The 10,304-nt window shown below is 38.5% G+C and overlaps 1 protein-coding gene across 1 annotated transcript; it reads right to left on the reverse strand.

Annotated features, from left to right (window-relative positions):
- Positions 1-2,400: 2,400 nt before the first annotated feature.
- LOC102284129 (olfactory receptor 2V1) lies at positions 2,401-4,633 on the reverse strand. Its single transcript, XM_005892755.2, has one exon. The coding sequence runs from the start codon at positions 3,336-3,338 to the stop codon at positions 2,415-2,417; it is 924 nt and encodes a 307-aa protein (XP_005892817.1). The 5' UTR covers positions 3,339-4,633; the 3' UTR covers positions 2,401-2,414.
- Positions 4,634-10,304: the final 5,671 nt, after the last annotated feature.

Consider the following 10,304-nt stretch of genomic DNA (forward strand, 5'->3'; position numbering starts at 1 on the left):
GATATAGGTACAAAATTGATAACAAATACCAAAAAGCAGAAAGTGTCTTTTAATTTCATGGCTGCAATCACCATCTGCAGTGATTTGGGAGCCCCAAAAAATAAAGTCTGACACTGTTGCCCCATCTATTTCCCATGAAGTGATGGGACCGGATGCTATGATCTTAGTTTTCTGAATGTTGAGCTTTAAGCCAACTTTTTCACTCTCCACTTTCACTTTCATCAAGAGGCTCTTTAGTTCCTCTTCACTTTCTGCCATAAGGGTGGTGTCATCTGCATATCTGACGTTATTGATATTTCTCCCAGCAATCTTGTTTCCAGCTTGTGCTTCCTCCAGCCCAGTGTTTCTCATGATGTATTCTGCATATAAGTTAAATAAGCAGGGTGACAATATACAGCCTTGATGTACTCCTTTTCCTATTTGGAACCAGTCTGTTGTTCCATGTCCAGTTCTAACTGTTGCTTCCTGACCTGTATACAGGTTTCTCAAGAGGCAGGTCAGGCGGTCTGGTATTCCCATCTCCTTCAGAATTTTCCACAGTTTATTGTGATCCTCACAGTCAAAGGCTTTGGCATAGTCAATAAAGCAGAAATAGATGTTTTTCTGGAACTCTCTTGCTTTTTCTGTGATCCATCAGATGTTAGCAATTTGATCTCTGGTTCCTCTGCCTTTTCTAAAACCAGCTTGAATATCTGGAAATTCATGGTTCACGTATTGCTGAAGCCTGGCTTGGAGAATTTTGAGCATTACTTTACTAGTGTGTGAGATGAGTGCAATTGTGCAGTAGTTTGAGCATTCTTTGGCATTGCCTTTCTTTGGGATTGGAATGAAAACTGACCTTTTCCAGTCCTGTGGCCACTGCTGAGTTTTCCAAATTTGCTGGCATATTGAGTGCAGCACTTTCACAGAATCATCTTTAAGGATTTGAAATAGTTCAACTGGAATTCCATCACCTCCACTAGCTTTGTTCGTAGTGCTGCTTCCTAAAGCCCACTTGACTTCACATTCCAGGATGTCTGGCTCTAGGTGAGTGTGAGTGATCACACTTCGTGATTATCTTGATCGTGAAGATCTTTTTTGTACAGTTCTTCTGTGTATTCTTGCCACCTCCTTTTAATATCTTCTGCTTCTGTCAGGTCCATACCATTTCTGTCCTTTATTGAGCCCATATTTGCATGAAATGTTCCCTTGGTATCTCTAATTTTCTTGAAGTGATCTCTGGTCTTTCCCATTCTATTGTTTTCCTCTACTTCTTTGCATTGATCTCTGAGGAAGGCTTTCTTATCTCTCCTTGCTATTCTCTGGAACTCTGCATTTAAATGAAGTGAGAAATAGATTTAAGGGACTAGATCTGATAGACAGAGTGCCTGATGAACTATGGATGGAGGTTCGTGACTTTGTACACAGTTTGAAAGCATCAATTCTTCAGCACTCAGCCTTCTTTATAGTCCAACTCTCACATCCATACATGACCACTGGAAAAACCATAGCCTTGACTAGATACACCTTTGTTGACAAAGTAATGTCTCTGCTTTTTAATATGCTGTCTAGGTGGGTCATAACTTTCCTTCCAAGGAGCAAGTGTCTTTTAATTTCATGGCTGCAGTCACCATCTGCAGTGATTTTGGAGTCCAAAAAAATAAAGTCTGACACTGTTTCCACTGTTTCCCCATCTATTAGTTGTATTCAGATGAACTACTTGATTGAGCTAAAAAATGAAAACATTTCATCCACTGGTTTGTGCTCAGTGGCTTTTAAATTATTATCAAAATCTGTAATCTTGGCTCTCTTTATTCTATTCTTTGGTTGCAGTGTTACAGTTCAACTTGAGTATACTTAATTAAGGTTTTGGAAATGCAAAGTGTTGTGTATCAAGAGTGGTTTATATATGGTCATTTTGTGTGTGAATGGATACATGCATGTTTTTGAAGATGGAGAACACAGGCATATAACATTTCTGGATTTATGTCAAGGTGTGCTTCTTTAAGGGGTTGAATGAGACCTATATGTTTCTCAGCGGTAGAAAGTTCTATCATTGATCTAATTTTCCAACTTGCCAAAACTCCAGTTTCTGTGGAGTTTTATCATCAGTTTGCTACTGCCACCACACTTGTGGAAGTTCACAGCTTCTATGTAGAAACTGAATATTGTAAAAATGTTCCAAAGCAGGGAAGCACAAGTGAAACCACGAGAAATAGAAAGAAAAAAAAAAAAAAAACTGAGAAATTCCACTATGATTCTAAAGTGATTCTAAAGATGATGCCAAAAGTACCTAAAATGGAGACATTAAATATTTGTGGATGAATGGATAATTTGAAATGTAAGACTTCTTAACATGAGTCTAATTTATTTAGACTATATTAAAGTTAGTGATTACAAATGGGCATATCTTCTTCTTTTAGTTTGATTCTGTATCATGAAGTTAGAACCTTCCTTAGGGCCCCCAGCACTTCTTTGTTTCTAAGACTATAAATCAAAGGATTTAGCAGAGGAGTAAGAATAGGGTCAAGTATAAAGAGGACTTGGTCCAGTCTGGGATTATGATAGGAACTAGGCCTCATGTAGACCACCATGGCAGGGCCATAATAGAGGCACACTACAGTCAAGTGGGAAAAGCAAGTGGCTAGAGCTTTGTCCCTTCCCTTTGGAGATTTCATGTGGAGGACAACAAGGAATATGAGAGCGTAAGAGGACATGATGAGGGACAAGGGGATGAGGAGTACCACAATACTTGTCACTACCAAAGCCTTCTCACAGGCAGAGACATCATCACAGGCCAATTTTAGGATGGACATGATCTCACAGAGGAAATGGGGAATCTCTCTGGAACCGCAGATGGGGAAATGCATGGCATAGGCCGTGTGTGCAAGTGATGTAAGGGCACCCCCAGCCCAGGAGATGGCAGCCATCTGCAGACAGACTTTCTGGCTCATGATGAGGGTGTATCTCAGAGGGTTGCAGATGGCCACATATCGGTCATAGGACATGAGGGTGATGAGGGTGCACTCAGCAATTCCTACAGTCAGGAAGAAGAAAATCTGAGTTCCACAGGCCACTAGTGATATGTTTCTCTTCCCTGAGAAGAAGTCAGTTGCCATCTTGGGTACGATGCTAGAGATTAATGTCATGTCCATGAGAGCCAGTTGGCTGAGCAGGAAGTACATGGGCATGTGGAGGTGAGAATCCACCCAGATTAGGAGGATTAGAATGGAGTTTGAGGTGAGAGCCATGGTGTAGATCAGGAGAATGGCACAGACAAGGAAGTTGACATGTTTCATATCAGGGAAGAGGCCCAGGAGTATTAAATCTGTATTTGAAGACTCATTTCTTTTGTCCATGTCTCTGCCTTGTTAGAATTAATCAACCCTGGAGGAAAGAGTTGTAGAACTCATGAGGATTTATTGGATTCTGTCCTCCAAGGTCTTTCCTTTTTAATCCTTATATAAAGTGTCAACAGGCTAGGATACTTATGTAGATAACAGCAATTTGGCCAATTTTTTGGTTAGGTAGGCTCTCTCAAGTCCCCACCTATTTCCTTTACTCATGGAACAAATTGCCACCACCTGGAACAGTTAATGTTTAACCCATATCTAGTACATAGTAGTTCAAATTCCAATACTACCATCTCCCCTCCTATCCACCTCATTACTCAGAGACTCCTTCCCCTCTCCTCTTTATGCTGTCTCAGTCCCTGCTTGAACCTTTGAAAATGTTATGACATTTGTTCCACCCTCACCAAATCACTTGTTTTTCCATCCTACTCTGTACCAGACACTATGCTAAGTCTTACAGTGTAAAGATTAATAAAATATAATTTCTGATGCCAAAGACATTTAGCTTTATTGAAGAAGACCAATGAAAGGTACCTATGAAAAATGGATGAAAGATGTTATAATGGAAGAATATAGATGATACACTGTACAATGGAGATGCAAATTGCTTCATTTTCAAAAGCTAGAGGAATTGCATGATGGCTAAGTGTAACCTCACACAGTCTTTGAACTATCAAATTTAAGACTTAGCATTCTGCAAAGGTAGGCATTTAGAAAGGAAGGCTGTTTGAAATATTATCTAGCCCAGAAAAGTGACTTGTTCAAAGTCATATCAGTACTTAACATTGAAGAAAGCGAAAGTGAAGTCGCTCAGTCGTATCCGTCTCTTTGCGACCCTGTGGACTGTAGCCCACCAGGCTCCTCCATCCATGGGATTCTCCAGGCAAGAATACTGGAGTGGGTTGCCATTTCCTTCTCCAGGGCATCTTCCCAACCCAGGGATCGAACGCAGGTCTCCCGCATTGCTGACAGACGCTTTAACCGCTGAGCTACCAGGGAAGCCCTAACACTGAAGAGAAATGACTAAAAATCATGTCCCAGCGTTTTTCAGTTATAGGCCTCTTTCAAATCCTCATTAAGAATGTTAATTACATATAGCCTTGTATTGTTCTGTACTACATTTAATAGTATAATGCTAGCTCATGTAACAGATAATCTGCCAAATCTCAGTGGCTTAAGATAATAGAAGTGTATTTCTCATCAGATGAAGTCCAAAATAGACATTGTTGATAGGCGGTTGGCTCTCGTCTGAGTGACATTTCACAGACCGAGGCTCATGCTCACCTGCTTCTGCTTTTGTTGCTTACCATCTTCAATGTTGATTTCTAAGGTTGTTCTGCTCTTCTGTATCAAACAGGTAGCAGGCAAGATACGGAAAGGTTTAGGACCAAGCCTAAAACTACTGCCCTGCCTGAGCCCTCACCTAATATTTGGATCAAGTCACATTCCAGGGGAGGCTGGGAAGTGTTTCTAGCTTAGTGAATGGACAGAACAGAAATAGGTTTGGTAAACAGCTGCCAGTCCCTGTCATTTCTAAGTTACTTTGTGTTTGTACAAAGCCTGTAAGCTGGTTCATAGCAGGAATACTGTATTGCATTCCTTTACTTTGCTTGACCTGTTCTATCAGTGCTTGTTGAGTCTAGTCACTCAGGAAAGAAATTCCTCATTCCCCTATCTATGATCCCAATTCTTGGCTCTTTCAAAATAGGTGTGATCTTTTTTTGGAGCCTGTATTAGTAATTGATAATTACTATTGCAGCATAATAACTATCCCAAGATAAAACAACACACATTTATTACCTTACAGCTCTTCCAATAGGAATCTGAGTGAAGCTTGGCTGATGCCTTGCTAAAGATCTCTGACAAGACTATAATCAAGTACTAGCTGGTGCTATAGTCTCATCTGAATTTTCCACTGGGGGAAGATCTGCTTCCAAGCCCACTCAGGTGTCATTGGCAGGGTTCAGTGCAGCCCTCCTGCGCTTTTGGACCAATGGCCTCAAATCCTTGCTGGCTATTGGCTGGGAGCCTCTCTCAGTTCCTTGCCTTTCCATGGGACAGCTCACATCATGGTAGTTTCCTTCAAGAAAGAGGGGAGGGAGAAGGAAGATCATGAGAGCAGGATGGAAATCAGTCTTTTTGTAACCTAATATCAGAAGTAATGAGTAAAAAGGCCCAGCCCTTTGTTAAAGGCAGAATACATAAGGGTATGAATATTGGCAGGCAAGGATCATTAGGGTTGAGGTTCAGTTCAGTTCAGCACTCAGTTGTGTCCAACTCTTTGCAACCCCATGCATTGCAGCACAGCAGGCAGGGTTGAGGTTACCTATATCAAAGATTCTGTAAGTTGATTGTATATTTGCAGAAGCTTTGACCTTTAAAGTTGAAATCTGCTTTAGAAAAATCTACTTCACTCTTATCCCCAGTAAATTTTTTGTCCTTGTTACTTTAGTGACGGATTTACAGTTCCAAAAAGTTAAATGGTTAGTTCCATATCAACCAGCTAGTTAACCAGGAAGGAAGTAAAAAGTAAAAGTGTTAGTCTCTCAGTGCTAGTCTCACAGTTGTGACCTTTGTGACCTCATGGACTGCAGCCCACCAGGCCCCTCAGTCCATAGAATTCTCCAGGCAAGAATACTGGAGTGGATAACCATTCCCTTCTCCAGGGTATCTTCATGTCCCAGTGATCAGACCCAGATCTCCTACCTTGCAGGAAGATTTCTTTACCATCTGAGCCACCGGGGAAGCCCAACAAGGAAAGAAATTTACCCAACTCTACTATTACTTTGATTTTCTTGACTATCAGGACTTGACCATAAATTATTTCATAAATTATTCACACAACATTATAAAGCAATTTTTCTCCAATTTAAAAATTTTAAAAATAAAATGGACAACCAACAAGGACCTACTGTATAGCATGTGGAACTCTGCTCAATGTTATGTGGCAGACTGGATGGGAGGGGAACTTGGAGGAAAATAGCTACATGTATATGTATGGCTGAGTCCCTTTGCTGTCCATGTGAAACTATTACAACATTGTTAATCAGCTATACTCCAATATAAAATAAAAAGATTTTTTATAAAGTTATTTACATTAGTTGTTTTCCTTCTAGAATCCTTAAAGAACTACCAATGATGCTCTAGATCAGCATAAAATTCACTCTCATAGGTAAGAATTGTGAAAAAGTGTTTAGAAAGCTCTGAAAAAACTACTTTTAACTTCCAAATTATTAGTTTGTGTGTGGATTTTAACCACCTAGAACATACTCTAATATTAATGTATTTCAGTTTTATATGTTAAGTGGAACACTGAGTTCTTCAGGAAATAAATTTATAAATTTCATTTATGCATAAAACCTTTTATTTATTTATTGAAGGATAATTGCTTTATATAATTTTGTTGTTTTCTGTCAAACCTCAGCATAAATCAGCCATAGGTATACATATATCCCTTCCCTTTTGAACCTCCCTCCCATCTCCCTCCCCATCCCACCCCTCTAGGTTGATACAGAGCCCCTGTTTGAGTTTCCTGAGCCCACCCATTTAAAAGATATTCATATTTAACCCTTAAATCTGCAAATAGATGTGACAATATATTTTGGGTTATTTTCTATATCTTGACAGGTTGACTATTTTGATAACTGTTCTATTTTTTAATTGTTAGGTAAATGAATCATTTTGGTTGGACTGCAAAGTGGTGGGACAAGCAGAACCAGATTAGAAAAATCAGCCGTTTTATGGTAGAAGCTGCTACTTGATATAAACCCAAGTTATTAGGCATTATAGCCTGCTCTGCAACTCTTTTTCTGGGTCTTAACCCTTATATTGTCACATGTATAGATTCAGACCTTTGATTCCCACAGTTGGCAGCCCTGAGCAAAGTAGTAAACAAGTAAATTACTCTGAGTAGAATGTCCTCATCCTTAGCATCTCCTGTGAGTTCACATGCCAGTGAATCCTTTGGTTGATGGTATAACATGGGACATTCATCTCGAGATCCATCCCATTTCCAACGTTGCCTTGTTGGTGAATTACTTTCTTATTATCCTGGAAGGACTTATGCCCTCTTGTTCTGACACCCTTTCTCTGATTAAACATCTTTAGCAAAGGATCTGCTAAATGCATGCCTTATGATCTAACAGGCTATCCTCTGTGAGAATGCACTGAGTTCCACAGGAAATAAATTCAAGAATCAAAGACACGGACCTTTAAAGGAGTCATTCTGGCCTCAGGAACCAATTGGCAGAAATGCAGAGTGTGGGGACATTCCTGGCACCTTTTATGCATGCATGAAACGGAATCAGCATCTCTTCTCTTCATCTATTTATTCTCCTTTATCCACACACCTATTGGCTTCAAGTCCACCTGCCACTTAAAGTCACATGCTTAGTCTCCAAAAAGCATCTCCATCTCCCTTTCTCTCATTTAAAGTTTTACTCTTCCACTCACTATTCCTCTCTACTTTCTTTTCTTAGTTAACTGTCAACCCTGTTAATTTTCTTTTCTATGCTTCCCTAGAGGACCACCCCTAAGGACCACACACTGTTTCTTCCATTTCACCTTCCCTTTAAGAGCAAAATCAAATTCTAATTACTCTGATGGTTGCTGAAGGAGAGGAAATATAGTTTAACAGAAAATATGTCTGTGGTATACAGAGAGGGGCTTTGTTGTTTATTGGTTATTGACTAACTAATCATGATGAATGGAATACTCTTTCCTTTATAGAACATTACATGGTTAGAGGAACCCACAATTCACAGCTATTTCTGAGAAGATTATCTTAAGTATTTCAAATTTTATCACCTCTGTGAAATTTCTTTAATATCATTTTCAAGTAAATCACTAGGTAAAAGAAGACAGTTATTTTCTGGTTTAAAGGCAGTGTTTTAACAGGTAACTCACAAAATACATTTGTTGAATGTAATGTGGAACTTTGAATTTGTGAAATGGTTTATCAAAAGAATAGACTTCTGAATATTCAAGATGAAACTTCTTATGACATATGATAAATACAAGCAAGGTAAATGTTATGTCATAAAGTAGACCATTTTCCTTTTCTTCCTCACTGTAAATTTCTAGTTGAATCCATAATTGCGCAGTTTGACAATGTATTTATTTCTTTGCTCTTGACCGTTTTCTTGGGCTAATCCAGCCAAGCAGACAGAACTATTTTTTTGTTGTCATCCATAGAAGAAAATCCAGAAATTGTTAGGCAGGTAGGTTTCTTATGCTCAGGAAGTTCCCCCTGATTTTTTATTTCAACCAGTTAATGGGAGCTGGTAACAGAAGTTCTCTGTAACATGAAGAACCATTCTCTGCCCTTTCTATGTTGTCCTTTCCCAAAGGACCCAGTGCAAGCAGATTCCTTGGATCTCTGTAGACACTTCTGTTGTCCTGGTGCCTGCTCTGGTTTCTGATCAGAATGAGCTATTCATGAGAGTGATGGGAGGAGTATGTTACTGAGATTTACATGTTTCTGCTTTGAAGTTGAAACAGCAAGTTGTATCTGGAGTTTAGATTTGACATAAATAATTTTGCTTACCTTGCCTCATACAGTTCTCAAGAGGACAATGTGAAGTTGAGACAATGTGTTATCATCATAAATAAGGAACTTGGCTTCCTTGTCAAATAATTGACTGTTTATGCATATGTTTAATTTGGGGCTCTTTATTTTGCTTAATGGTGTATATATCTATTTTAGTATTAACATCATACCATTTTTATTGCTATAGCTATGAAGCATACTTTGAAATCAGGGAGGTGAGCCATTTCTAAGAAATGTTGGTTGTTCAGTGACTTTTTGAAGATTATTTTTTCTATTTCTATAAAAATTTTATTGAATGTTTTTTCCTTTTCCAGGAGCCAAGTTGTTTTTTGTTTGTGCTTTATTGGAATATAATTGCTTTATAATGTTGTGTTAGTTTCTGCTGTACAACATTGTGAATTGGCCATATGCATACATATATCCCTTCCCTCTTGAGCCTCCCTCCCATCCTCCGATTTTACCCCTCTAGGTCATCACAGAGCACCAAGCTGAGCTCCTTGGGCTATGCAGCAGCTTCCCACTAACTATCTATTTTGCACATGGTAGTGTATACATGTCAATGCTACTTTCTCAATTCTTCTCAGTTCTTCCTCAAGTCTCCCTCTCTCCTTCTCCCTCCATATGCACAAGTCTGTTCTCTCATCTGTGCCTCTATTCCTGCCCTGCAAATGGGTTCATGAGTACCATTTTCTAGATTCCATATATAAACATTAATATATGATATTTATTTTTCTCTTTCTGACTTACTTCAGACTGTATGACAGACTCTAGGTTCATATCACTTCAACTGACAACTTCATTCCTTTTCATGGCTGAGTAATATTCCATTGTATATATATTATATATACCACATCTTCTTTATCCATTCATCTGTTGCTAAACATCTAGATTTCTTCCATGTCCTGGCTGTTGTAAATAGTACTGCAATGAACATTTGGGTACATGTGTCTTTTTGAGTTATGATTTTCTTGAATGTATAGATGGCTCTGGATACTCTGAATATTTTAATAATATTAATTTTTCTAACCCATGAGCACAAGATATCTTTGCATTTGTTTGTGTCTTCTTCAGTTTCTTTTATCAAATTCTTGCCAGTTTGGTTGTATAGATCATTCATATTTTGTTTAAATTTATTCCTAGTAGTATATTCTTTTGTGTTCTATCGTGAATAAGATGGTCTTCCTTGTTTCTTTATCCAGTGCTTTACTGTTAGTGTTTATAAATATCAGAAATGAATTTCTATAGGTTGACCTTGTATCTTGCAACTTTACTGAATTGTTAACTAATTACAAGAGTTTTTTGGTTAAGTCTTTAGGATTTTCAATGTATATCATATCACCTGCAAATAAATAAAAATTTACTTCTGTCTTTCTGATTTGGATGACTTTTATTTCTTTAATCTTTTGTAACTACTCTAGATAGGA

Source organism: Bos mutus, chromosome 7, assembly GCF_027580195.1.
Source record: "Bos mutus isolate GX-2022 chromosome 7, NWIPB_WYAK_1.1, whole genome shotgun sequence".
In the NCBI taxonomy this organism is placed as follows: domain Eukaryota; kingdom Metazoa; phylum Chordata; class Mammalia; order Artiodactyla; family Bovidae; genus Bos; species Bos mutus.